The sequence below is a fragment of the Hippocampus comes genome, unplaced genomic scaffold, assembly GCF_001891065.2.
Source record: "Hippocampus comes isolate QL1 unplaced genomic scaffold, H_comes_QL1_v1.1 scaffold98, whole genome shotgun sequence".
Classification (NCBI taxonomy): domain Eukaryota; kingdom Metazoa; phylum Chordata; class Actinopteri; order Syngnathiformes; family Syngnathidae; genus Hippocampus; species Hippocampus comes.
This window is the reverse complement of record NW_017804832.1, coordinates 189,028-216,949: the sequence shown is the minus strand read 5'-3', so window position 1 is coordinate 216,949 and position 27,922 is coordinate 189,028. Positions and strand designations below refer to the sequence as shown.

At 41.9% G+C, this 27,922-nt stretch overlaps 4 protein-coding genes across 6 annotated transcripts in view; 2 read left to right on the top strand and 2 right to left on the bottom strand.

The window, feature by feature from the left end:
• Positions 1-10,671, top strand: part of sdr42e2 (short chain dehydrogenase/reductase family 42E, member 2) — a 15,542-nt gene extending 4,871 nt beyond the window's left edge. The window contains exons 3-13 of the mRNA XM_019868824.1: positions 72-167; positions 919-976; positions 1,060-1,178; positions 1,250-1,325; positions 3,039-3,121; positions 3,640-3,777; positions 5,047-5,112; positions 5,770-5,833; positions 5,914-5,987; positions 8,691-8,989; positions 10,589-10,671. Coding sequence (XP_019724383.1) covers positions 72-167; positions 919-976; positions 1,060-1,178; positions 1,250-1,325; positions 3,039-3,121; positions 3,640-3,777; positions 5,047-5,112; positions 5,770-5,833; positions 5,914-5,987; positions 8,691-8,948 — 1,032 coding nt within the window. The 3' untranslated portion in view covers positions 8,949-8,989; positions 10,589-10,671. The remainder of the gene's footprint in view (positions 1-71; positions 168-918; positions 977-1,059; positions 1,179-1,249; positions 1,326-3,038; positions 3,122-3,639; positions 3,778-5,046; positions 5,113-5,769; positions 5,834-5,913; positions 5,988-8,690; positions 8,990-10,588) is intronic.
• On the bottom strand, positions 10,300-23,257 carry cdr2a (cerebellar degeneration-related protein 2a). 2 transcript variants are annotated; one of them, XM_019868835.1, is made up of 8 exons: positions 23,184-23,257; positions 16,887-16,989; positions 14,724-14,836; positions 14,072-14,220; positions 13,253-13,420; positions 12,866-13,177; positions 11,542-11,803; positions 10,300-10,801 (listed from the first exon to the last, which is right to left on the bottom strand). In XM_019868835.1, exons 1-8 carry the CDS (start codon positions 23,184-23,186, stop codon positions 10,547-10,549), a joined length of 1,365 nt encoding a protein of 454 aa, XP_019724394.1. In that variant the 5' UTR covers positions 23,187-23,257; the 3' UTR covers positions 10,300-10,546. The 2 variants fall into 2 exon arrangements, with proteins under 2 accessions (XP_019724394.1, XP_019724401.1); XM_019868842.1 differs by having other exon boundaries at positions 11,542-11,800.
• Positions 17,830-24,610, top strand: mfsd13al (major facilitator superfamily domain containing 13a-like). 2 transcript variants are annotated; one of them, XM_019868812.1, is made up of 7 exons: positions 17,830-18,054; positions 18,397-18,711; positions 19,012-19,428; positions 19,513-19,667; positions 19,756-19,839; positions 21,298-21,441; positions 23,218-24,610. In XM_019868812.1, exons 2-7 carry the CDS (start codon positions 18,406-18,408, stop codon positions 23,357-23,359), a joined length of 1,248 nt encoding a protein of 415 aa, XP_019724371.1. In that variant the 5' UTR covers positions 17,830-18,054; positions 18,397-18,405; the 3' UTR covers positions 23,360-24,610. The 2 variants fall into 2 exon arrangements, with proteins under 2 accessions (XP_019724371.1, XP_019724362.1); XM_019868803.1 differs by having other exon boundaries at positions 17,834-18,299.
• The window catches only part of si:ch211-139g16.8 (uncharacterized), a 4,262-nt gene continuing 947 nt past the window's right edge, over positions 24,608-27,922 (bottom strand). Inside the window, exons 3-8 of the mRNA XM_019868509.1 lie at positions 27,489-27,589; positions 27,342-27,389; positions 25,831-25,944; positions 25,703-25,752; positions 24,858-24,881; positions 24,608-24,674 (exon numbers count right to left, since the gene is read on the bottom strand). Coding sequence (XP_019724068.1) covers positions 24,608-24,674; positions 24,858-24,881; positions 25,703-25,752; positions 25,831-25,944; positions 27,342-27,389; positions 27,489-27,589 — 404 coding nt within the window. The remainder of the gene's footprint in view (positions 24,675-24,857; positions 24,882-25,702; positions 25,753-25,830; positions 25,945-27,341; positions 27,390-27,488; positions 27,590-27,922) is intronic.

Here is a 27,922-nt window from a genome sequence, read left to right as displayed (position 1 = left end):
GATTTCCTCTATGGTGACTGTAGGTGAACATGAATCACCCCAAGGCTACTGTTCCTCTCTTGTTCTGGCAGAGCGACATCCGGGATTATTCATCACTCTACAACATTTGTGATGGGGTTGACTGTGTGTTCCATTCGGCATCTTACGGCATGTCTGGCCCCGAACAGGTGAATTCATCATGGACATCATCATCATCGGTTTCTGGGGTGGCCAACAGCCCTCTATCTGACAGAGTAGATGCAGCTCTGCACTTAACAGCAGCCGCATCCCATCTCCACATTCAGAACCAAAAAAAGAGGAAAATGTAGTACAGGGACCATTTTCAAACAGTTGGTTGAGGATCATTAATGTGATGTCTTTATATATCAGCCATCGAGCACAAAGTGGAGGAAAATATTTTTTTTCCCCTCTAAAATTGGATTATCTTGATTCGTCACAGTGTTTGGAAGATTCTTTGAATCATAAATGGTTTATTTGTATCTTCAAATATAGAGAAAAGTTCTATAGTATATAAACCAATTCATTCATAGTACTGACACCTATTTTTCTGATACCCTCCCTTCTCACTCTACCCACCTACACCTTTTCTAACCTTTAACCTTTTTAACCAAATGTCCTTTTTAGTACATGTATTACGTTTTTTTGTTGTTTTTTTTTGGGGGGGGGGAGGGTCATGTTGTGGGCCGCTGAAAAATAGATGGCGGGCGGCAAAGGGCCCCCGAGCCATAGTTCGGACACCACTGGTCGAGACTATACTATCCCAATGCGGCAAAATCACACACACGCAGGAGAAGGAGCAGCACAATGTCTATTGAATTGAAGCAAAATAAAAAGTAAACCGGTATAATTCTTTACATTCTTTTAAATGTGTCTGTAAAGTTTAAAAAAAAAAAAAAATGTCTTCATATTTGTTCCCAGCTGAGGAAAGAGCAGGTGGAGTCCATCAACGTGGGTGGGACCAATAATGTCATAAATGGTGAGAATGCATTGGAGTGCAAAGTAACATGGTGATGATGCGTGATAGTTTGTTGACTTTTTTTTTTTGGGGGGGGGGTAAAGTGTGCAAAGAAAGGAGCATCCCCCGGCTGGTATACACCAGCACCACCAATGCAGTATTCGCAGGGGAGCCCATCGAGGATGGCGACGAGGCATCCGTCCCCTGCGTGGCCCCCGCAGTGGTCAGTAAAAAATACTCAGCGTGGCTAAAGTCAGACGACGGTGTTTCTAAGTCCATTCTTGTATGCTTCAGCACATTGATCACTACTCAAGGACGAAAGCTATCGCGGAGCAGATGGTCCTCTCCGCCAACGGATGCTCTCTCAACGGTATGCGATGCCACAGTTGCCGTGGAAACATGACAATCTTGAAACAAAATGTACCTTCCATTTATTTTTCTGTGGCTCTTCTTTTCATGAGTATTGTGGGTGAGCTGGAGCCTATCCCAGCTCTCCAACTACCTCAGTAATGCATCGCTATCAACACAGCGGAGCATCGCTATATTTGGAAAGTCCATTTTTTTTTTTGTTTATTACATGGTGTGGGTGTTGTGACTAGAATAAGAAAACCTTTATTCGTCTCACAATGGCGAAATTCCCAATTTACGGCAACAAGTTATGAAAGGAAGAAAGTAGAACAAAAAGTATAGGAGCTGCTGTAAAGGCAGCCACTCTCACGGCGCCATCTTGAAGTCATAATAACAAAATAATACAACACATAAGACACAGACAGTCATTCAATCTTAACCACTTTTCTGCATACTCTTTGTCGCTTGAAGCAGTTATAGATGAACGAGGAGAGGAAGCGTGTATACTTGGCATTCCAAAGCCCCTGATGTTACACCTCGTTGCCATCAACAGGTGTGAGGCCTCCCCTCTTGAATGCTTGGTGACCCGACACCATATCAGCAGCCGCCTCCTTAACCCTTTCATGCCCGCTGTAACCTGATAAGCTGTCCACTGTCCCTGAAAGGGTTCATATATTCATTGATGCTTTAAACCTTATCATTATAGACGCAGGGTTAAAGATCGCGCGGCAGCCTGTGGGAGTTCACTTTTTTCTTTTTCCCCTCACTGCACTGACCTGAAAGCGTCATACAAAGGTGCATTCTCCAGTCTCGTCCCACTGTTTGTTGAGCCAATAGGAGCGTATTTTGCATCAGAAAAATCTCACGGCGCACCACCACACAAAAATTATGATTATCTTGCCTCAATTGACACCCATTCACTTCCTCTATGTAAAACCTTGGCCTGTTTAAACCTTTTTATGCGGCCATGTAACCTGATAACATGATAAGCTGTTCACTGTAGTAACCGCTGTCCCTGAAAGGGTTAATTGAACACAAAACGACTTATTTTGGAAAACAAGGGAGGATAGTTTTAAAAAAAATTCAAAATCTGCGAAAACTTGAATTCACTCATTTCGAACCAGGAATATGTGGTTTACACTGGTACCCGGAAATTTCTGACAGCGCTTTCCTTTTTTCCCCCCATGTTTTGTTGTTTCCTAATTTCAAAATTAATGTAATTAATTCCACCCCAACTGAAATAGATGGAAAATTCTTTCAGTCTCACATAGGGTCCAAATGGCCTTGTAGTATCAAAATTAGAGTTCAAACAGAACAGACTTTTTGCACGATGGTGTCGGGAAGAAAAGTAGCAAAGGCAGCTGTAACTGTAGCTTGAATTCTTTTTGTAAATATGATCACGAGCTTGTCACACCTGTCTTTAAAAGGCTATTTGGCTAATTCCTCTTTTGCAGCACCTCTTAAGCTCCATCGAGTTGGATGGAGAGCGTTGGTAAACAAGCACTTTCAAATGTCTCCAGAGATCAGATTCCAGTCTGGGCCACTCAAGGACATTCACAATGTCGTCCTGAAGCTTTCATCTTGTCATTATGGGGTGTTGTGTATCGAATTTTGAGAGGGAAAACAAATCAATACCAATTTAGAATAAGACCGCAACATAACAAAATGTGTAAAACGTGAAATACATAACATTTGACAAGCCTCACGTCCGTGTTTTGTTTTGTGTGCTGCGTAGGCGGCGGTGTGATGAGAACTTGTGTCCTGCGGCCTTGCGGCATCTACGGCCCCGGAGAGCGCCGACACCTACACAGGGTGATGGTGAGGAACATGCACACACACATAATATTCAACCCACCAAAGTACACAGCACGTCCTTGTGTACGTCTCCTGGCGGAATGTGTTACCGACAGCAGTGTTTGCATCATTCATGGCGCGCTCCGGTTACGCTCCGCCATTCTTCCAGTGTTTCCTCTGTGGGGCAGTCGGGAAGCATTCAACATTTATTGTTTGTCAGGTGGCTACGAAACTTGAGTTTTTGAATACAGCGAACAGTGAAATAGATTTGACTTGACTTTAATCAGACACAAGCTGGCCTCGAATAGCTTGCATGCATACATTACTGTTGAATGATGTTTTGCCCCCCCCCCACACACACACATATATTGCAGTATTTTATTTATTTTTTAATATATCTTTTTTTGGTGTATCTATTGTTTCAAGGTTTATAATTACTCCAACTTAATGATACCAAAATGCACTAAAACTGCATCATGGAGTTTTTTTTATGTGGGAATGTTAACCTAAATGTTAACCAGTCAATCTTTGTGGGTTGTCAGGTGAACGTGGAGCGTCGCTTTTTCAGTTTCCGATTCGGCGATCGGCGGGCCAGGATGAACTGGGTGCACGTGGACAACCTGGTGCTGGCCCACACGTTAGCCGCGGAGGCTCTCACCATGAAGAAGAGCTGCGTCGCTGTGAGTGTGTCCACAACGGTTCATATGCTATCTCAATGCAACCTCTGAGTTGCGAGACCACGACTCTGTTGCTGAGCCACGTGATCATAGATGATGCGATGGTAATATCGCATTTCAAATATTATTGTATGGCACTGCGTCTAACTGTATGTTACTTTACAGCACAGGTGTCAAAGTCAAGGCCCAGGGGCCAGATCTGGCCCGCCATATCATTTTATGTGGCCCGTGAAAGCAAATCAAACATGTCAAGTTCCATGATGCTTGCTAAAGTCTGAACCCAAATTTCAAATTGTCACATGTAATCCACAATAACAGTCATTATTCTTGACTTCTGTTTTTAAAACTAGTTATCCATCAATTTGTTGTGCGCTGTGATTAAACATTGATATGGTTTCCCAAAATTCATTACGGCCCACCAAGGGAAACCGTAAGTACAATGTGGCCCGCGACAAAAATGAGTTTGACACCCCTGCTTTACAGCATCGTGTCATATTGCGTTCATGGCATCACACCTTATGTTATTGTATGTTATGTTATCGCCCGGTGGGCGACTAGTAGCACGTCGACCTCACAGTGCAGAGGTACCGAGTTCGATTCCAACTCCGGCCTTCCTGTGTGGAGTTTGCATATTCTACCCGTGCCTGCGTGGGTTTTCTCCGGGTACTCCGGTTTCCTCCCACATTCCATAAACATGCATGGCAGGCTGATTGAGCACTCCAAATTGTCCCTCGGTATGAGTGTGAACGCGGATGCTTGTTCATCTATGTGTGCCCTGCGACTGGCAACCAGTTCAGGGTGCCCCCCACCTGTTGCCCAAAGACAGCTGGGATAGGCTTCAGCACCCCCCGCGACCCTTGTGAGGATTAAGCGGATCAGAAAATGGATGGATGGATGGATGTTATCGTATGGTATTGTCTTATCGTATCGTATCGCGGCATATCACATGACATTGTAATTTAGGTCGTCGTACAAGATAGGATCATCACGGATCATAAGGGTCCAAATATTACTTTATGGCATCTCCGCATGTAATATCGCAATGGAAAACAATGCACTCAGCATATTGAATGTTATGTTATGTTATGTCATTGGATTGCATGGTCTTGCATAGTATTACAGTACACCGTGTCATATTGCATCATGTCATATTACATTTACCGCACCGCATCAGATCAAACCAAATCGTATTGTGTCTTTGTTCTTTCAGGAAATTCTGTCCCAAATCCTTTCTTCACAGTTGTTGGTGTTTTTTTTTTTCTTCTTTTCTAGAGTGGACAGGCCTATTTCATCAACGATGGACTTTCAGTGAACCTCTTTGTGTGGTTAACACCTCTTGTGAGTTCCTAAATGTTTTCCAATGTTTCATGTGGTCGACCACATTGCACAATAGCCAAAATCATTTTTCAATATTTTTTGGAAAACAAGAAAAAAAAACACAATTTTTGAAAGCACATGTTGTTATTTCTTATTCAGTCTTTTTTCTTTCACTTCCTTATTCACTCATCTGGTTGAAGTTTTTGTTACAATATCAATTAAAAAAAAATACCAGTGTGTGTGTTCGAAATTTATTTTTTCTTGGCATCCCAAAATATTGTAAAATGACTTTGACAATTTACACTATGGTGCAGACAATGTAGGGGCCACTAATTGGCCTTTCCAGTGTTTTTTTTTTTTTTATACATAATCACGCCATTATTATAATTTTGGTAATTATTTGAGTATGGCCAATGCAGCTTGTTTTGAGCCCTGCTGCGATTATAAAACCAGAAGGGGAAAATGGTCACCAACAGATTCGCAATGTTCTTGTGTTTGTGTATATTTGCTAAAAATAACCTGTTGTTGAAAATCCATTTTCCCAAAAGCACAGCTGGGAGGACGCACTGTTGACGACAACAGAAATAGAAAAGCTCTCAGACTTATCTAAAAATGTGCACACTTTTTTTTTTAATGGAATTGCATTGATGACTTATGGTTTCTTGTTTTTTGTTGCAGTTTGAGAGATTGGGCTACAGCCGGCCGTTGATAAACCTGCCTGTTTCTCTTGTCTATTCGGCAGGTAGCACATCGCTTCTATTAAAACACATTAAGAATTCTTATCGAGTGCATGGATTCATCGAGCTGACGTTCTTTTTCCAGCCATCCTGGTGGAGTATTTGCACATATTCTTGAGACCTGTGATTGACGTGCCTCTCTTGTTCACCAGAAGTGAAGTAATTATGTCTATATTTTTGTTTCCTTTCCACTCACACAATTCAACTCAACACAGAGAGTAGGTATGCAAATGCGCTCGCCGGCCAGTTCGTTTGGTACACTCGCACAATCTCATCACATTCAATACAAAAAAAAAAAAAAAATCTCCCTTTGCAAAGGTAAATTATGCTCACTTTTGACTGGCATGAATTTAACAGTGTTTATTTTTATAGTAGCATATGACAACTGAGCAGCTTTTCTTTAAGTTTAATTGAGCAGTATTCATTGCAGCAAAATATGCAGTCTGGTTCTGAAATCAAATTACAACCGGGTTGACGCTCGTAAATCCATTTCAGCCCCCCCCCCCCCCCAAATGAAAACAAAAATGTGTCTTTAATGAGAAAAATACCACTCTCCATTCTTGTACTTTATGAAAACATGCAGTAATAAAATAATTAAAGGGAGGATTGCATCAAGACGGTCACTCCTCAATAAGCTGCAGTAATAGTACTCTTTCTACGCAGAGGATAAATAAGACATGCTTCTGATATTGTTATATTTTCTGTCTATGTGTTTTGGTTTACGGTTCCTGTTCAAATATCCGTTGGGTCGAACGTTATAACACCCTGACACAGATGCTGTTCGATAGCCCTTTAAAGCTCTTTTGCATTGTTTGTTAGCATTTTTTGTTTGTTTGTTTTTATACAATGTGTATCTTAGTTTTATGTTTAGTTTGAGACTGAACTTCAACTGGGAGTGGCATCAAACAGTTTGAGGCCTCTTTTGAAGAATGTCTATGTGTTTTGGTTTACGGTTCCTGTTCAAATATTCGTTGGGTCGAAGGTTATAACACCCTGACGCAGATGCTATTCGGTAGCCTTTCAAAGTTTGTTAACATTTTTTGTTTGTTTGTTTTTCTACAATGTGTATCTTAGTTTTATGTTTAATTTGAGACTGAACTTCAACTGGGGGTGGCATCAAACAGCTTGAGGCCTCTTTTGAAGAATTGTTCATCATCTGCAAAGCTGCTGCCCGCTGTAAACAGTACAGCGCTTGTATCTCAAATTTTTAAATCAGCCCAATGACAGCTCGCATCTCAAAAAAAAACTATGTCGGGTCACTCATATCTCAAGGCAAAACAGTTGAATGAAAAATGATGCACAGTCAAATAATCAAGCTATGTTTTGTTTTACGTTTGAGACCTGCATTTTACAGAATTGGAACCTTCTGGGGGCATTTAACTGTACTGTATTGTTAACCCTTTCATTCACCCTGTAACCTGATAACATGATAAGCTGTCAACTGCAGTAACCGCTGCCCCTGAAAGGGTCAAATCCATACACCTCAAAAGGGCGCCCACTCTTAGATTGTGCAGATGTATCTAATGAAGTGACTCTACTCAACTCCTTCGTTGAAAGTGTTTCTGGCCATGCTGGGCTCACATTACCTGCGGCCGCCCAGATTCTTGTTGAAGTGTTTCACTCCACAATGACGACAGACTTCATTAAGGGGAGTATTTTCCGATCAGGCACTCTGCCCGCACTTGCCTCCCTTACTACCTGAATTATGTAAAGCCCTTCTTAGATTTGAGAAATCCCGAGACCCAGACATGACATGGCAGATGGAGTGATGGGCATTGGGGGTGTGTTAAAGTTGGCAGAACACTTGAGAAAAGAGGGCACATTTTATCTGTTGTTTCTACCATCATAGCTTCAATTTGTGAACACAACCCAACCAAACATTTTCTACATATCTGTAAGCAAATGTCTTCCCCCCCAAAACTCAATTCTAAATATCTGGTTGCCCATCTGTCCCTTCAGAAGCGGCTACTACCTTACATGACTATAATTTACGACATCTGCTCAGTTCATTCTCTTCACTCACAAGTTCTGCTGGATTCATTTTGATTGGACATCAATCAATAAATGTTTTTCTTAATCCATTAATACAATTAAGAATGAGCATTTCTGTGAATATGGTGTATTATATTGAAATATTTTAAATTTTTCTCAAGTTATTTACGACATATTGATTCTGAACTGGCACAGTTGTGCGCTGGTATGTTGCACTTTTGTAGAATATTATTGACGATAAATATGACATAATGGTGTTATGAAGAGGTGGAGTAAGTAGGCGCAAGCCAAAGTGCCATCGCAGTGACCAGAAATAGGTACCGTATATTTCGTGGCCACAATGAAGTATTTTTTACACACCTTTGATCTATTTTGTTCCATAAATTCAGTATTTTGTGGCTACAAATGTTGTGTGCATATTTATATTATAGGCACAATTTTTAAAAATATGCCCATTTAATGCCCAGGACTCTGTCGACAAAGAAAATACAAGCAGAAATAATTTCCCCACTTTTTACAGCCATGTTTTTTTTTAAGGCTTTAAAACATGAACTTGCATGAAAACTTGTAATAAACTTTGCAGTAATCCCACTGAGGGATCAGGAAGGAGGGGAGAAGACTCGGCATCCATTTTAAAGAGGTTCAGTCACGGCTCAAAAGGTCGTCCTCATGAATGTGTAATGAAGCCGAAACCAAAGCTGAACTTGCGCCACCGCACCTGCAGCTCATTCCGCCAGACAGCTGCCAGCGGTCAGCGCGATCGATGATAGTCCCCGTAAATAAAACATTCAGCTGCCGCTGAGCCACAGTGGGAAAATAAATTCGAACGTGACTGTACACATGACTTATGTGTGTGTTGATTGTGCACAGGTGAGGAACATAGCGGTAAGCCACACCTTCAAGATAGACAAGGCCCGTAGAGAGCTTGGATACTGTCCCAAATCGTACAACCTGGCGGATTGTGTGGAGCAGTACCTCAAATCCCGCCAGGCTCACTCCGGTTCTGCCGGCGTCCACTGGACCCCCGGGCTGCACAGACCCCATGTGGTACTGCTGTTGCTGATGGTGGCTCTGGCCCCGCTGCTAGTCTTGTTGAGCTGCATGCTGTGTAAGGAGCACGCTGGCTGACTAGTAACATTGTACAATCTGGAGACAGCCATTGCTTGAAGGTGACTGTTGAACGCGCATGTTTGTAAGTGTGCTCACCGAATGTACACACAATAAAATTCGTCATCGGTGGCCACAGTCTAATGTGATCAAGTGCTTCAGTTTTGCTTCCTGAACATACGTAAGTTAGAGTTTTCATTTTTATCTTTTTCAAAGCCTTTTGAAAATGTGTCATTCTTTGATTTTTTTTTTGTTCACATTTTAATTTATTTGGAATTTAATTCATACATTTTATTCCCGCAGTGACATTTTTATTAAATTAATTCAAATAAAAATACGTTGAATAAAATAATTTAACCGAGCCAACTAGCCCCTTTAAATAAATAAAATTGTGACTTGTCAATTTTGTACAAATTTCGAGTGAAACACTCAAAGACTGTAGATTGTAATGACCTTTTTTTGCTCATTAAAAAAAACACAGCTGAGGGTTTTGTTTCGGGCGCTTCTTTCGCTGTGTTTTTACAGGCTGTCGAAGGAGGGCGCCATTTTACTGCAAAAAATGTCGACAGTATCGGGAATTTTAAGAGCTTGTCTGTCTTTTTTTTGTCAACTTCTCACCATAAAAAGGAGCGTAGGGCAGCAAAATCAATTTGTTCAAATTTGAAGCAAACGGGGATGTGTTTTCGTGAGGTTATGATGTCAAATAATTCCCGCGTGGTTCTATTTATTATGAATACAGCACATTCTCTTGACACAATAAGATTAAAATTATTGACAAGTTTTATTTAATTTTGGCATAAAACTACTGCCAGCCAAGTGTATTAATTTTTTTTTTTTAAACAGACAAAAGGAGTGATCAAGTTTTTTTATTTACATCTGGGATGTTTTCAATCAGAAATGTCAGCATTTCAATTGGTCAACTCTCCAAGCTAGCAACAAAATCATAAATAAACTCAGAATTCGTCAAAAATAAATAACAAAAGTGCAAAGCGCTGTGTTCTTGTTCCAAAGTATTTCACTCTTTCAAAAAAGCATTACAATAATTATCACAATCAGCCTAACTAATTTTTGATCCTATTATAACATTCCAACATTTCTTTACATGTAAGTCACACATCACATCTTTAAACCGTTATGCATGATCGTAATGCCTGCGGATTAGCAGCTACGCATTGAAATACTTTTGATGACTAAATCCGGTGTGGAGACATAAAATCAAATAAAACCTCAGTGGAACTATTATAACAAGCACCACAAGTTACAAACTATAACAAATTCTTATTATATGTAATAATATTTTTTATGTCAGGTTTATGATATATATATATATATATATATATATATATACACACACACACACACACACAGTATATGGCCTTTGGAGGAGTTGATAGGAAGTAGGTTCAAAAATGTTTTTTTTTTTTTTAAATACTGTCCATAATTCAAGTAATTGAGGGGAAAAAAAGACTAAACAAAAGGATCAGTGCTGACTACTGACTAAAGCATAGTAGCATTTGAATAGAAACTTGGCACAATGTTCAATAAGCATTAAGCACCAGGGTAGTTTCAAAGAAAAAGCACACAAAGTGCACAACATTCCAGGATGAGGACTGATACAATCACATGGTGGACGAGTCGCTGACAAGTTTGTTCTCGTGCAGGTCTTCTTTGGTCTTCTGGATGCGGGTGAAAATCTCCTTAAAGAGGACTTTGTACTCTGGCTCCTCAGACACCAGCGAGGGTTGTCTCGCCAAGCCGGAGAGGCGGCAGCGAGGGCGAACGCTCGTGGACGGACTGCAGGATGTCTGGACGGACTTGTGAGTGAGCCCCGCGCTCGCCTGCTGACACCGCTGTAGCAGCTGGTCATATTTCACCTAAAAAAAACATGCATGTATTTCACTGGCCAATTCTTTAGGTACACTCGCTCAATCTAATGAGTTTCCAAAATGCGTTTTATGGACTTTTACAGTATATTTCCTGACTGTTATGCCATCACATGTTGGGAAAGGAGAGCAGCAGTGCACTAATACACAGTAAGCACACTCAAGCGGAAGCTGCTGTCAGCCGCAGTACTTACACAAAGACTGGCTGATTTCACATGCCACCCATCAGACCCCGCCTCTTAAAAGCACAAGCATGTTGATGTCTTGTTTACAGGGGATAGGGACTGTGCCTTACCACCAGGAATGAAAATCCACAAGTAACTCGCACCCTCAATATGTTTTACAATTGTCTATTGGTATCTTTCCAGATGCCACAAGATGGCAGCAACGCAGTACATTTGTGTAAATGAAGTGCCTCGACTCACGTCAACATAGTTCATTGGCACCAATATGACAGCAAAGCAGTACTTTTATTGCTTTGGCCTCAGGAAAAAAAAAAGCGAGTTAGAAATATCCCGATCCATCCATCCATCCATCCATTTTCTCATCCGCTTATCCTCACAAGGGTGGCGGGGCGTGCTGGGAGCCTACCCAGCTGTCTTCGGGCAGAAGGCGGGGTACACCGTGAACTGGTTGCCAGCCAATCGGAGGGCACACACATAGACGAACAACCGGCCGCGCTCAACTTTGCCTTTCAACTTTGTGTCAACACATTCGCAACTGATACGAACCTGCAGCGCATTGTACTGCGCGTCCACCTCGTTGAGCAGCAAGATGCCCCTCTGCTTCACCACCTCCGCTCGCCTTACACACATCTTGTCGTGATCATCCGATGCGCTTGCTGTGCTGTTAGATCTCTGCTGCTGACGGTCCTTCTCCCGGTCCTCAGCCGTCTCCTCGCCCGTCTCCTCAGACTCGCCTATATCCGCTTCGAGTTTATCGTCTGAAGTGTAGAACACCGAGTCAGGAAGAAGTAGTTGGTCTGGCTTCCTGCTTTGGGAAGGATCCGACAGAAACAGAAAATCAGTATCCAAAACGGTCTGCAGTTCCTTGCTTGATTGATGGCCCCACTGATATGGATTTTTTGAGGCAGATGCCAAAACCATCATTTGGCAGAATAAAATTCCGATTCATTAAAAAATGTGTAAAGAATAAAATTACTTATATTTTAGTCCCTGAACATTTACAACATTAGAGCTATGAATTACAGTTAGAACATTTGAGTGTTTTTACATTACTTATTCCTTTAGTATTTGTTTAACGAGACAACAGACAGAAAAATTGGCCAGAAACAAACAAATTGGCCAATTTTTTTTTTTGGGGGGGGGGATATGAATTGATTTTGAATGCCATTATCTTTGTCTTATGTTGGTGGGTGTTACTGTGTAAAAAAACAAAAACATAAAACACATTTTTACTTTTAATTTCTGTGCTGCCTGCCTGGTGTTGATGCTTCTGCAGTTTCGTTGTCTGCACATGGCTTCACGCAATCAGGACGTGTTGATTTACTTTGCAGTTGTCCCCCATTATTCTTGGAAGACTGAGACCGTCCCAGCCCATAAATACCCCAAATTTCCCTATCATTGAGGCCAAGTGAAATGCATTGGAAAAATAATAATAATATATTCTGAAACTTCTCCTAAAAACGCTGATAAATATTTCATATACGGAAATTGGATGGAAACCCCAACAACTCCCCAAAATAATTACAAATTTTTTACAGATTTTTTTTTTATATTTAAAAAAATAGAAACCTTGCATTATTAATGATGACAGCACAGAACGTGCCTGGCGTCAGCGAGCTTGTGTTTGCTGTGATGTCTTATTTTGCAGATCCAGTCAATAACGTCATTGATCAACTGATGACTGATTTTGAATGAAATGCTAAATACCCGCTGATCGATCCAGCCAATCAAATTTGTGGATACTCAATTGTACACGTGTTCCATCAACATTAACATAGCAGGTGATAATTGAAATGGACATGGAAATTCACAGCGCCCCCCTGGCCCCCAAAATAAAATCGAATGTTGGCAAGAAATGGGATTTATGCACCTGGCCGTGCAGTCGGCGAGCCACATGAGTCTCAGTTGCTCGACTTGGGCCTCCAGCTCCATCTGCCTGGTCCTGCAACCCACCAACATGTGGAGCCGCTGCTCCAGGCCTTCCTTGTCGTTGGCCGTGAGCTCGCTCTCGCGTTCCGCAGCCTCACGACGGATCTTTTCTGCTGCCAGCTGAGCCTGGAGAGTTTGGACTGAGCGGAGGAGGATCTCGTGTTCCTCTTCTGGGTCTTGGCGTCGGTTTCGGTCGTACACGGATCCCTGCGGCGACAGTGGTCCCTCTATTTGTCGCCTATTAGCTACACACCTGAGTCGTGAAAACAGAGAGAAAGGTGGGTGTGTGTGGAAAGCATCGAGGGTGATAAACTACGCTTCACTGCACCTGTCTTGGTGCAAGTCATAGAGCCCCTTAAGACAGGAAACGCTCTGTGCGCTGAGGTGGCGCCGCTGCTCTTGTTTGTTCCGCTCCGACTGGGCAGACGTGAGCGCCTCCACCTGCTTCTGCAGACCCTCCATGTGCGTTTGAAGCCCATCGATGGACTCGGTCAGACTGGAAAGAGACAGAGAGAAAGTACAATGAGTAGTGTTCCAAAACTATTGTTCATTTCACTGATGAATGAACGCTATATTTCACGAAATGAAAATCAGTGTACAGTGTTCCCTCACTTATCGCGGTTGATGGAGACCGGGACCTGGCCATGATAAGTGAAAAACTGCGGAGGCAATCGGTACTGATGAGGAGGACGAAGAGAGGCGTGCTGCAAGCCCAATCACCCCCCGCGTACGTGGCAAGCACAGCAGAAGAAAGTATGCCAGAGAGAGGCAGGTGAACGAGAGTCAACAGCGTGACGAGACGCAAGGGAAGGTGCTGGGCGGGGCTGCGAAGTTGCGCAGCCAATCAGCTCATGGGATAAATCCATTCGTTGACGACGTTGAGCCGGGAAAACAATCATGCGTACGGGCATGTACAAAACCTCAGAGTCATTCTCTATTTTTTTTCTCAATATAGTACTGTGGGAAAAAAAGAACTGCAATGTACTGAAGCCGCGACAAAAGAAGCGCTATATAGCGAGGGATCACTGTAACGTGATTAATGACTTTGGAGGATTTTTTTTGAGTGGTTTTATTGTTTTAATTTTTGTCATCGATTGTATATCGCCCACTTCCTGTATCTGACTTCATAAAATTGCGGTAGCCTGACCTGTTGATCTTGTTCTGGGCCAGGCGGTCGTCCTGCACTAGCCTCTTGTTGCCCCGCTCCAGCTCCTTGGTGGACAGGTCCAGCTGCTCATAAACTTTGGCATGCTGGTCGTTCATGTGACGCAGCAGCTCCACTTGCTTGGCCAAATACTGGTGAACAACACAGGGAAGGCGTTTAGCGTTCAATTCCGTTAGGGTTCAACCTCAAGCTCAGAAGCTGCACACAAAAAAAATCTTGTTTTTTTGTTCTGGCTCTACCCAACAATTTAGCATCAGCACAGGAAATGATTCGGTTTCTCACACCAACATGCTCAAGTGCACACGTGTACGCAAAGCCTTCAGAAGGTCATTCGTGAAGGATGAGCATTTGAGAGATACATAAGGGTTACAATAGCAACCAAAAAGAAATCCTGAAGCTCGCACACGGCCATAAACAAATTAGCGCTCTTTTTCCTTGATTTGCCTCATCAGACAACTTGGAGTCAAATCATTTTCTCGAGACTTTGTGGGTATGCGAGACCAAAATGTGAGACAATGGAACCGCTGACCAAAATAGACCAAATAAGGGTGGAAATGTTCCTTGACTGTGCCATGACATCAGCATGTTTTATTGCTTAGTTTTGTGTGCGCACGCCTATGTTTGTGTGTGTCACCTCTATTTCCAGCAAATGCTCTTGGTTGGTGGAGTACATCTGCTGCAGCGCCTGCTCCAGCTCGCGGTTGCGGTCCAGGAGTGTTTTGCCGAGCTTGGCGGCCAAATGGAGATCTGTCCCAAAAAAAAAACGGGGAAACATACTACTTGAACCCGTCAAAACAGAGGACAACAACCACGCATCCTGTTGCCACTCACGGATGAATCAGTGGAATGTAAGGCATGCGACGCCATTTCCTTTGCCGCTGCGGATGCTTTTCAATGTCTTTATAGAGTTTGGGAAAATTCTGTCTTATCCTCTGGGTCAATGGTGGCCAAACTTTGTGGTTAACGGCCACATTTAAAAAAAAATACAAGTGAAATAAGTGACAACACACTTGATCACGAAAAAATAGCAAAGTGTTTGTTAGCACGTCACTGTGTAACATTTTAGCTTTATTCATACAGTCCTCTACACTCTGGGGACTGCATTGCATTGTGGGATGTGGAGGCCATTTTGGGGAGCGGGATCCATGTTGAATATAAAGAAGGCTGTGTAGTCACACAGATGAAAGAGAGCATGCTAAAAAGCAAGAAAGGGAAGGCGATTTATAGGGAAACATTCGACCATGAAGCTGACAGTACCGAAGGTGGAACCCGGGGGGGACTTTCACCTCTTTCTCGCTGAGGTTAACACTCGCTGGCTGGGACATGTGCCTCCTTCTCAAGCCTGCAAGCTAGCGGTGGCTCCTCTTTCGATGGAGGGAAGTCTTCTTATATCCACTGAGGGTTCAGGTTTTTTATTTTAACAAGTTTCTTTGTTGGTGTGCCCCAATGTTAAGCACCTTTAGGTATTGAGGGAAAAAAGCGCAATACATATGTAATTTATTGCTATAAAAGTACAGATGGTACATTTCGCCAAATCAAACTGTGCAGTGAGATCAGATCACAATATATGTGAAATTGTTGATATCATTAAAATAAGAACTGAAAATACTTTAATTTGCCAATTCATTTCATACACTTAAACTGATTCAAAACAATTTCAATGTAACATGATTGATTTTATGAATATTTTCATCGTATTATTTAAAATAAATCGGTGATTTGAGGGGATTAATAAATACAACCCGAAAAAAAAAAACACATTTCAAAAGATTGCACGACCGTCTGTGTCTTATGTGTTGCGTTATTTTGTTATTTTGACTTCAAGATGGCGCCGCGAGAGTGGCTGCCTTTCCAGCAGCTCCTATATTTTGTTCTTCTACTTTGCTGCTGTGAATTGGGAATTTCTCCATTGCGAGACTAATGAAGGATTTCTTGTCTTAAATTTTTTTTTTACTAAAATGGCTAAATCAATGCAAACGAGATGTCTCCTAATAATGTAAATGTAATGATACTTGCCCTGACCCCTGCTCTAAATACAAATGTGCCTGCCTAGTCCTCTCAATCTGTACATTGGTCAGATCACCTAAATCCAACTAATGCAACACCATAAATCCTCTGGGAGGATTAAAATGTTTAGTATAGTCTGTGATATCATAAAAATAAGCACCTCCTAAAAGAAAGTGCAACATCATTCAGTCCACTTACTACACCCACAATAACATATCCCCCCATTTATTATCTGAACCACTTTATGTAATGTTACATATAATCTAATAAACCCTTTATTTGTCACGTATCCAACAAAAAAAAAAACAATACAGAAAACATCCAAATTAATTTGTTCAACTCTTGCTGGCAGTAAACATTTTCTCCAATTGTGCGAATGCACTTAATCCGCACCACCAACAATTCTCAACTCTTTAAAGCGTCTATAAACTAAAAGTACTGTAAAATTGTGAAATCTAAGGAAATCCTGTAGTTTTGTTTTGTTTTGACCACGGCGGTTATTGCTCCGGTAGCGTGGAACACTTAACTCAAATTCGGAGGAATTTCCTGAAAATGGACTATTTATTCCAACGACGAAAAGTGTCAAGACGAACAATTTTACTGTAATTTGCTTTGCTTTTCCACAAGATGGCAGAAGGTACACAATTATAACCGGTGTACTGCATCCACCCCTTGTGACATTTTTGTTTGGTGGCCCGCGTGATTATTATCCCCCTAAAAAAACTACAACGTGTACCTTAACTCAATAAAGTTTAATAAACGGTGAGTTGTAGGGTGCAACAGCTCTTACCGTGCTCGAGGTCCCGTTGAGCGCACCACGCATCTCCATTTTTGTCAAAATCGTCCTCCAGAATCCCTTCAGTTAGCATTTGTACGAGCGACGGCCGCAGCACCTGACGAGAACGAAGAGCCCCCTCAAGTGTTATTCGGCTTCACGTTGTTCCGAAATTGCCAGCTGCTCTCTCCCCGCCCTACTGCCAAACTACATCGCAGTTACATCCGCCCTTGTGTTGACTACAGCCACGTGGCATGTCGCGAATACATACCAACAGCCGCCAGGTGGCACCCGATAGAAAATAACTTTTATACTATAAATATAAAGCAGTCAAAATAAATATCACAAAAGTATTTTTACGGGGGACAAATGGTAAATTACAAAAATTAGATCGCTCGATAGATGAATAGATAGATAGTTTCCGTGTACTGTATTCATATGGCTCAATCGGGACGCAAACGTGAATAAAATGTAGTCAACATTTTCATGAAAACTACGCTCTGGGACACATTTTCTTTTGAGAGAACAATAAGTTATCAAAGTACGGTATATATTTGAATCATAATTAATAATTTCAATTTCATTCAGTACCAGCCAATTCTAGTCTTGAAAAAAATTGAAAAAAATAAGTATCTGGGGTTGAACGTGTTGAGTGTGAAAAGACATAAATATGTCTTTGGGATGAATGAGTTAAAAGTTGTTTCCGAAAAGTGCCTTATTTCCGTATTCTTACGGACCAATCAGGATGAAACAACGCTAGTTTAAGCCCTGCCTCCTTGTGTTTTTTGACTCTTACAGTTTGCCAGCCGCAAGAAAATAAACATTTTAAAAAATCCAGAGCCACAAAAAATCCCGAGTCAAAATTTTAATCATAACTAGTTAGTGAGTTATAGAAGTTGTGCAAGTTTTAAAATAAAACGTTGTTTGTAACTTCCGGTTTCCGGTATTCGTGAGGACCAGTCCGAGTAAAACAACTATGAGTTTCGTCCAATCAACACGCAGGCCAAATTTAAGTACCGCCTTCTTGAGAAAATGATTGTTGTTCAAGATGCAAAGTTGCTTCTTCACAATCCCTACAAGGGCGGAAGAACCACCTGACACAACCAGCCACGAACGCACTACACTCTTTCGGTTACCTTTCCGTACTTTGTATCGCTAAAAACTGAACAATGCGGAATCAAAGGTGAGTCGCACCGATAATTGACAGTTTGGACTGGAGAGTGTTACCTGGGCGCGGAAGCGAAAGGTATGCGAGGCGTTATGAAGCTGCCGCGACATTCGGTCAACTTGGCGCTCAACCCGGTGGCTCTGGCTTATTCCATGACCACTTTGGGATCTATTATGATCAACAACCTATTCAACTTCTATTACGTGAAGCTCTTCCTCAACAAGTACCGGATAGCCGAGGGAGCTTTCCACCAATCCCAAGTGAGTGTCACAAGTGCATTAATGCCAATATGCATACACGCCTTGTGTCAATATGTTTATCTCGATCGCATTCCAAATACGTTGTGCCTTTCCACAGGTGGTTTACATGCTGTGGAACGCCATCAACGACCCCCTCTTCGGATACCTGCAAGACAATTCCAAGGTGGCGTGCTGCTCTCAGCGACGTCTCTCCATTCTGTACGGTGCCCCCCTCTACTCGTTGGCCTTCCTCATCGCCTGGTTCCCGTGGCGAGCCTACACCCCTGGCGACTGGCTATGCACCGTCCACTTGATGGTTGCATTATGCGCCTTCGATGGCTTGCTCACTTTTGTGCTGCTGGCTCAGTGTGCCCTGTTCGCTGAGATTTCCAGCCACCATCAGAACCGACTGAGACTCATCAAGTACAACCAGGTACAGTCAGTGGAGGGATATGATATTTTCATGATATGTATGTAGATATACTGTATATATACTGGGGGCGGGGGGCGACAATATCATGATATAGTGATTTTGAGACAATTGATGCTTTGGTTGAAGGAAAAACGTCTTGAAACACATTTTGCCAATGTCAGAGAAATTCCACACTTGTTCCTTTGCAAATTCACATATTTACATTTTATTCAAAACCTAGCCTTTCCCTTTTTTAAAACGAAGGTATTTCTTGAAACCGGGAACCGGCATGTGCCTGATGGTTTATTTGCGATTTCCCAGGTGGCGTCGATGCTGGGTTCGTCAAGCGTGCTCTTCTGTGGCATGCTGTCCAAAAACATGGAGGACTTCCCAGCCTTTCAGGCCTTTGCCGTGATCGTCGCCATTATAAGTTGCGTCTGCATGCTCTACACGGGCTTCCGCAGCCAGAGCCAGTTTGACGACAAAGCGTCAGACGATTTTGACGACCCCACCTCACACCGCTCGACGTGTTCGACCCCCTCACTGAAAACGCTGACGTGGCAAATCCTCATCAACAGGGACTTCCGGCTCTTTGTGTTGATGAACTTTTTCCAGGTCTTTATGCTGGCCTTCTTCAGTAATTTTACTCTGATATTTGCCGAGCACTTGATTCCTCCTGATATGCTTTCACCAATGGCCAGGAGCATCATGTACGGCGCGGGATTCATTTGTCCTCAGGTTGGAGCTTAAGCGCTTACAGGATAATTTTTTTTTATATCTGAGTGTTATTTTAATTTTAAGATAATTTTACGTCCACCCCAGTTGTTGGTGTTGAGCTGTGACAGACTTCTTCACAGCCTTGGCTACTACAGAATCATCCTGTACACCTTCTACCTGGAGGTCTTGATGGGGGCTTTTATGCTCGCGCTTGGTGCTCAGAATTATCGAATTCTGGCTTTATTCCTCACCCTGAGCATGTAAGAGAGTCGACTAGTTTTCAATCCTTTTTTTTTTTTAAATCCATGAAAATGTTTACTTGCTAATAAATTGTCGTCTTCTCGACAGGGTCATGGTGCAAGCAACCTTCAGTCTGTTCGGCTTGCCTCTCGCAGATATCATCGACACCGACATGCAGAAATACAAGCGCAGGTAAACAAGAGGCTGCTATGCGCCCGGTAGTGTGATACAGGTTAACAGCAAGATCGTTTTGATTTCCTGAAAAGTAATGATTTTGACAAGGGAAAAAAAATCTCATTCCACACTACCAATCAATGTGGTGACAGTGGAAGAGCATTTGATTATTGACGAAATTGGATCATTTGCCATGGTCAAGTTGCAACTCGCAGTTTTAAAGGGCCTGGGTCCATCTCTGTCGGACTTCTTTTCTGTAATTGTTTACCTTGAGGAATCCATATGTTAATGATTTGCAAAGTTAAAATAAAAACTCCAATATGTTGGCTTTGGTGGAACTTACTAACCAATTTATCATTCTTGTAATGCGCTTGTACTTACAGTGCTGCACTTTTCAAAAGGGTGTAAAGTTTCTGGTCCATGTAACCCTACTTATTTATAATTTTTTTCTTTTGTTTGTTTACTAATATTTAGTCCCACTTGTAATGAAGGAATTTTAATAAATTAATATAAATTCAAATAAACTGTTTCGGGGGCGGCCCAGTGAACAGCTGGTTATAACGTCCGCCTCACAGTACAGAGTTCAATTCCGGGCTTGGCGTTTGTGTGTGGAGTTTGCATGTTCTCCCCATGCCTGCGTGGGATTTCTCTGGGTACTCCGGTTTCCTCCCATATTACAAAAACATGTATAGGAGGTTAATTGGACACTATATTGTCCTGAGGTGTGAATGGTTGTTGTTTGTCTAAGTGCGCCCTGCGATTGGCTGGTGACCAGTTCAGGTTGTACCCCAACTGCACAAAGACGGCTGGGATCGGCTCCACCACACCCGCGACCCTTGTGAGGATAATCGGATCAGAAAATTGATGGGTGCATACAAATTTCAGTTTATTTTATCAGGCCAATTTATTTAGAATTCATTCTAACTTTCAGTTATTTTTATTTTTTTAACTTACTTAGTTCCTACTTTTTACAAAATTGATTTTGAATTACTCCCTAGTACTTTTTCTACATCATGTTTTGTGAACTCAGTTAAGTGTTGTACTTGATGACATGCTTCCATCCATCCATCCATCCATCCATTTTCTGAACCGCTTCATCCTCACAAGGGTCGGGGGGCGTGCTGGAGCCTATCCCAGCTGTCTTCGGGCAACAGGTGGGGGGCACCCTGAATCAATTGCCAATTGCAGGGCACACAGAGATGAACAACCATCCGCGCTCACACTCACACGAGGGACAATTTGGAGTGTTCAATCAGCCTGCCATGCATGTTTTTGGATGTGGGAGGAGACCGGAGTACCCGGAGAAAACCAACGCAGGCCCGGGGAGAACATGCTAACCCCACACAGGGAGGCCGGAGCTGGGATTGAACCCATGACCTCTGCACCGTGAGGTCGATGCGCTCACCACCGGGCCGCACATGCTTCCATTCGCAGTTACACAGTTTCCAAATGACAATCGGTATGGTATGTTTGCAGCGCCCCTATCTCGTCAATGGTGTTTGGGACCAACGCCCTGTTCACCAAACCTGCTCAGTCTCTGGCCCCAATGTTAGTGATTAACATTCTCAACCAGTTTGGCTATGAGCAACTGAAGGATGCTGGAAGGGACGTAAATCCAAGGTAAATACAGCGTCTTGCCCCTCCAAGTTTTAAACAAACACTTGAAGCTAATAAGAGTGCTTGTGGTTATTGTGATTCTCCCTCGAGTTATGTTTATTGTGTATTTAATGATGAATGTGCAGTGTTGGCTTTCTGAAAATTTCACAATGTTTGACCGGAAAACACTCCATGCTATAAATTGTACTGCGTTTTCTCACGCAAGTCTAGGTCAATGTCATCAAAAACTTGAAATTGTAGAATTTCACTGCATGTGCTACTGCTGTATAGCAGAAAAAAATGCACAATTTAAAGGCCAAAGTTCTCACACCGGTGAGCGTCCTCTCCAAAAAAAAATCATTTTGTGGTCAGATGGAGTGGCAGTGGAGTTACAAATAGTTAAATTTGGCAGTACAAGACCCTCCCTCGAGCTAAATATCATCGACAAATGAGATTATGTCTGTAGAATTTTTGCCAGAGGGTGGCAATGCAATTCGACCTGAAAGTTACAATTATTAAAGGCCAAGAACTTCTTAAATCTACTTGACTGGAAATTTCTCAAACAAGTCTCCAAACTTTGGTCTTTGGGTTTGAGCAAAAAATTGAACAGTTTTGACAACCCAGCCCATAAAAGCAAGTGACTTGAAATTTCTCACACAAGTCCTGCTCATTTTGCTTGTATAATTTTCTCAGATGCTGGTGGAGTTATTTAGCTTGACAGTTAAAACTTCTAAATCACATCCGGTACAAAACCAAATGAGCAGGTTGCAAGCCCTTTGAGAAACGTTCAGTCCAGTTGACCATGAAACGATCAAGCACCAAGAAATGTTAATTTTTAAAGGACCTCACACACACCGATCTCCCTTTTGAGCACAGACGACAAGAGGCTGAAATTAGGATTTTGAGAATACACAATGTGCTTGTAAATGATCTGATTATTCCACACTATGTATAATTATGTGTCCATTTAATAATGGATTTACTTGAGCATTCACAGTGGGCGAAGTATATGTTCCAACGACCGTATTTCCTGCACTATAAGGCGCACCTAAAAGCATTCAATTTTCCCAAAAGCCGACAGTGCGCCCTATAATCCGATGTGCCTTATATATGTTGTCACAGTCTCTTTCTATTCCCCATTGAGTTGTTTCCCTGTTAGTGTGTTCCGATGCCATGTAGTGGTGATTATTAGCAGCAACCAATTGTAACCTAAAAGGGTTCTGCCGTGCACTAAGTGACATCTGCATTCCCCAACACACTCAAATAGCTACTTTGTGAGATCTGCGCAGCCATAATGAAACGCAGATAATACTAAAAGCATAGTCAACTACTGACTAAACGAAGGAAGAAGGAGCCAAGCAACCCCTCGAAGGATATTTAGCTCCTTGTGAACGTGATTCCACGATGTTTGTTTTCCTTTTTGTTGAATCAATTCGTCTTCATAACTTTAGCCTTTCATTTATTGTTTTGTAATGCCATTTGTACTTACGTTTCATGTCCGTGTTTGTGACCAGTTCTAATGGCTTTTTTTTTTTTTTTTTACAGCTGCAGCGGTTGTGAAGGCTTTATATAAATAAAGCTGTATTGTATTCCCTTAAGTGTAGCTCCATCTAGTGGATGCATATAGCAACTGCAGCCACGATTGTAGCTTCTATGCGCCTTATAATGCAGTGCGCCCTATATACGAAAACCTTTTTAAAATAGGCCATTCATTGACGGTGCACCTTATAGCGCAGAAAAATACGCTACAAATGTGTATAACTAACCATGCGCACAAATTGAAGCCTGTCTCCTTTGCAGAGCCTTGGAGAGCCTCCACAGCGTCATGTTCTACTTGGTGTGTGTGGTGCCCATGTGCGTGGCTGCCGTTCAGGTCCTGGCTTGGAGGCCCTTCTCCATTCGGAACAGTCACACTGTGGACAGCAAGTACATTGACAGCTAGAAACAATTCAGAGGAAGAGGGCTCTCCTCAATTTGGCCAAATAATCGCGGAGAATTGATGATCACCGGCTATTGTAAATGAGTATTTTCAAGATCGTCCCAGGTTATAATGATGGGGAACCTGTCATTTATCTTCTTGTGAAGATGTGCGACTCTTAAAAATGATACATATCCAACATTTGAGTTAGATCAAATGTTTGAGAAGAAAACTAAATAAAAGGGTAAGTCTGTTGACTTTTGTGACAGTTGAACCAGTTGGCTTATTAATGAGCCTTATGATTTGCAGTCCAAACCATTCCGTTGATGCTCGCTGGCTTCCAATTTGTTCTAAGTTCAAAACAGGACATCAGGTAAACGGAATTCCTTCATTCCAAGCTCATCTTAAAACCTTTGACTGTACAGGCAGCGTTTTAGGTAACATTTTAACATTTCGGACTGTCATACAAGCGCCAAGAGAAGTTAACCATTGTATGATAAAAGTCAAATAAAGAGGCCGGACTCAGAAAACAAACAGGAAACAATTTGTTGGAAAGCTTCTTTGGTCGTTTCCATACAAATGGTTTCGACTTTGTGCATTCAAGCACATGCTAGTTAGTGTACCCAAGCGTCAGCTTGATATTTCTTGATACGGTTAATTCACTGTTTCGCTCATATTGGTGGGCAGCTTCACCTTCTGTCAGGGCAAAAAAAAAAAAAAAAAACTTTTGGCGTTAATCCGTTCCATGCTCAATCCTTTTTTGTTCTTTCCTTTTCACAGTTCGGGGAAAATCTTGATTTTCAACAGCCGATATAATTAGGGCATGTCAACAACAAGTCAACAGGTTCTGCCGGTTGCTTGTGTGTGTGTGTGTGTGTGTGTGTGTGTGTGTGTGTGTGTGTGTGTGTGTGTGTGTGTGTGTGTGTGTGTGTGTGTGTGTGTGTGTGTTTCCTTCCATAAGATGATTAATCGTATCCATTTACTGTACCTGTATATCTCAGAAAAATGCAACTAAACAACTACTGTATTTCGATGTTTGAAATGATTCCATTTTTATAAGGACTGTAAGCAAATGCTGGTTTTTATTGTTTTCTATGCCTTGGTTGTGCCTAATGAGGGTTTCCCAGTGTGCCTCGTACACTTAGTCCATTGCGGTTCCGTACTGGATAATCTAATGTAATGTGCCTTGTTTGACATGTAGAATGATCAACTGTCCGGCCAAATGACGAGCACAAGTTGGGTTTAGTCTTTTATTAAAAAATAGGTTACTCTTCACGTCTTTGCTTGCGTTTCTCCCGACAGTGGCACTCTCTTCCTGCTGACATAGGTACAATGAAGTCTACAAGTATGAGGTTTTTCAAATGAACAGTCAAAATACCGTATTGGCCCGAATATAAGACGGTGTTTTTTGCATTGAAATAAGACTGAAAAGGTGGGGGTCGTCTTATATTCGGTGTCTAGACATTATACCCATTCATGACGCTAGATGGCGCCAGATATCATTGAAGCGAATGTTGAACTTGACTCCCAAGGCCAAAGTGAGCCCCTGCCACGAAGAATAAAAATAAAAATAGCGGTAGCACGAAGAAGAAAAATAAAAAATAGTGGTCAGAAGGAAAAGAGAAGAAAATAATAGAAGAGATAACAGAAAATGGAGAAACGTAGTGACAATCTGGAGAAAAATGGGTCGAAGATCGTCCAGGTTAACCAGCAGCTGAGGAGAAGTTATGATGTAATTTACATTTCAAAAACCAGAAGCCATTCATTTACGAATGTGATTGCACTTTAGATTTGAATGAGGCAAAATAACATGCTTTTTCTCTCAAATATATTGTTATAATCATTTGTTTCAGATGTACTGTAATTATTTTCTGTATAAAAATTATTTTGGTGTTCAAAAAGTATTTTTTCAAACTTGAGTCTTGAAAAAAAGGGGGTCGTCTTATAATCAGGGTCGTCTTATATTCGGGCCAATACGGTATGCGATTGAAACATTGGCTTCCAGCTTTAACTTTAAATGTTATGTCTCCATTCCCAGGGAACTATTTGAGGAGAAGTGAAAACAAAACTTTTGTCCTCAGCAATTATCAAATATAAACACGAGACTTCCTCTGACATTTTATGTTAATGGCAGACTGGCTCCAATGCTCCCATGTTTTGCAACTGCTCTATTAAGGTGTCATGTTCGTGTATGAAAGTGAAATTAGAAAGTCTATCTACTTTCTGTCTTGCCACATCCACTAATTGTCATGACATCTCCCAGCCCTAGAAATGCATTGTACAGTGTTATTTTCGTCTCCAGTCCAATGCAGATCGATAGGGGTCAAAAAAACAAAAAATACTGTACAGCACGCGCCGCCTTCTTACACATTTTGATAAATGTCATCAGGTGCACGATTTAACTCGGCAGCTGTCACCTGTGAAACAGAATGGCATGAAAAAGTCTCATTAGAATAGTGTGCATAACTCACATGCTTGACACAAGAAAAGTGTACCTCAAGCGGCGCAGGGTTTCTTTTCGCCGTCTGTTTGCTTCTCCTCACGTCCCGTCTGTGATGCATCTCTTGCAGCACATCGCGGAATATCCTGCTTTTGTTTGTGTTTTTCTGCTTCACAGCCAAAGGAAATAAATGCGTGATGAGGTGTGTTTTATTGCGCTTAAGTCACATGTACACCGGAGAGCCCATCTCCAGACCTTTTTTTTTTTTTTGGTGTCTTCTAATACACTTGATTCAAATGAAACATCTAAAACAGGCTGGAGAGGGGCTCTCGGGGAACACATTTGGCACCAACAAAGTTGAATGAAGCTCCCTTGCTGGGCCTGGTCCCGGCTTTGGAGTCAGTGTTTGGAATTTGCTCTTTGAAATAAATGACTTAATTTATTCATAAATATTTGTTAACGCTGTCAACAAATTCACAATTCCATCTCTAAAACTAAACTAAAAACTTACAAAAGAGCCTGTTATTGTCATACACACTGCCCAATAAAGGAGTTTGCAATAATTAAAACAAAAACCCAAAGTATGTTCACAGAATAATCTTTGGAAAAAAAAAGTTATTTGGCCCCATATTCTGTCTGTAATTTGACTTATGAGAAACCAGCATGGGCAAATTGGCAGAGCAACAACATGCCAACCAAGGAAACTTGGATCAGCCGAGGATTCAGAGGCGTTACGGAATTTGCAATATTTGTGTTCAACGTTAAATTCATTAACACTTTCTGATTTGTAGTTGATTGTCCACCCCGTCCCGACTCTCCAAGAAAACACTTCAAACTGATGAGTGTGAGAGTAACAGTATGTTACGAATACTGGAAGTCATGCTAACAATGGCTGTGGCAAACAGCGGCTTGTTTACAGTGCTAATGCTAGCTTAGTAATGCTAGCTTAGTATTGCTAGCGCTGCTGTTTTCTTGAAGCTGGACAGCGTTCTCTGGGCCATTTTATCACAACTAGGCACTTTAATACTTGCATGCCATGATGAATGGGCATTTTTGAGACTTAAAACCACAAACTGTAACAATAACTTGTAGGTGGATGAAACGTGGCTTAGTTTTTGAACAGCTATGGGCGGCGAGTGTGAGATCATGGGAAATAAATATGCTTAGCATCACACAACAGACCACCTCCACATTATGATTTGTCAAACTAACATACTGTCATCTTTCGTTGCATGCACGCTGTTTTACTCTGACCGACTCGGTTCCTCATCTGCTCTGGGTCTCCTATGGCAAACGAGACCTTAAAAATCTGTCGGGCAATCACGGCCTGTCATGCTTGCTCACCCGTTTCCCTCCCCCCTGTACATTTTCTCACGACCATCCTGTTCTATCCATCGCCGCGGCCGCTGTGAACATCTTGCAAATGTCGCCTTAGTGAAAACAAGTGGTGGTGTAACACAAACATTGCTTCCTGTTCTGTTTTTTCCCCCTTAAAACCTTTACTCTGAATTATTCACACATGAAAGCTCCCAAATGACAAACACGTAAAAACAGAAAAGAACTGACCTCGTCACTTTTGTAGATTTGTCTACAGTTGCATATGTTAAGGCCATACTGAAATCCACACAGACACATGAGGTTACAAACTGTGTATTTGTTCTGTCATTGTTCTGTCAGAACGTCAAAAGCGACTTACTGTGGAGTGTAAGTTACCTTCTTTTGAATGATAAGCGTCACTGTTGCCGAGCTGTAGAGGGCCAAGACGACGAATGTTAACCACAACAGAACATGACCCACCATGAGTTTTGTCTTTTCTGCAAGTATAAGGAAACTTATTTGATCACTTCTGCATAAGGGGGAAACCCAACTTTGGGCAAGATGGCGTGTGATACTTGATGGATCCGTGTTTTAACATCAAACGACCCCCCCTCTTCAATGTCCACATCTTATGAGTGTCACGAAAATCGATTTCTACTGGAAAATTGGTTTTGATTTGATATGTGAGTGCATCGAATCGAAGCTAAATCAAATCGATCTGCTTTAAGAGGTATAGTTCATGAATTAGATTGAAGCCCATATATCGAGATACTATCAAATCTCACACACACACACACTCACGCGCGCACACACACACACACATTCATATA

Bases quoted from the DNA above. Each gene is read 5' to 3' on its own strand.
- mfsd13al (XM_019868803.1), top strand. From the start codon at position 18,120: ATGCGAGGCGTTATGAAGCTGCCGCGACATTCGGTCAACTTGGCGCTC. The intron at 19,668-19,755 runs GTAAGAGAGTCG...TCTTCTCGACAG, and splicing joins TTATTCCTCACCCTGAGCAT to GGTCATGGTGCAAGCAACCT. The intron at 21,442-23,217 runs GTAAATACAGCG...TCTCCTTTGCAG, and splicing joins GGAAGGGACGTAAATCCAAG to AGCCTTGGAGAGCCTCCACA.
- cdr2a (XM_019868835.1), bottom strand. The intron at 14,837-16,886 runs GTAAGAGCTGTT...TTTTTGGGACAG, and splicing joins TCAACGGGACCTCGAGCACG to ATCTCCATTTGGCCGCCAAG. The intron at 11,804-12,865 runs GTGCATAAATCC...TCCTTCCCAAAG, and splicing joins CTCGCCGACTGCACGGCCAG to CAGGAAGCCAGACCAACTAC.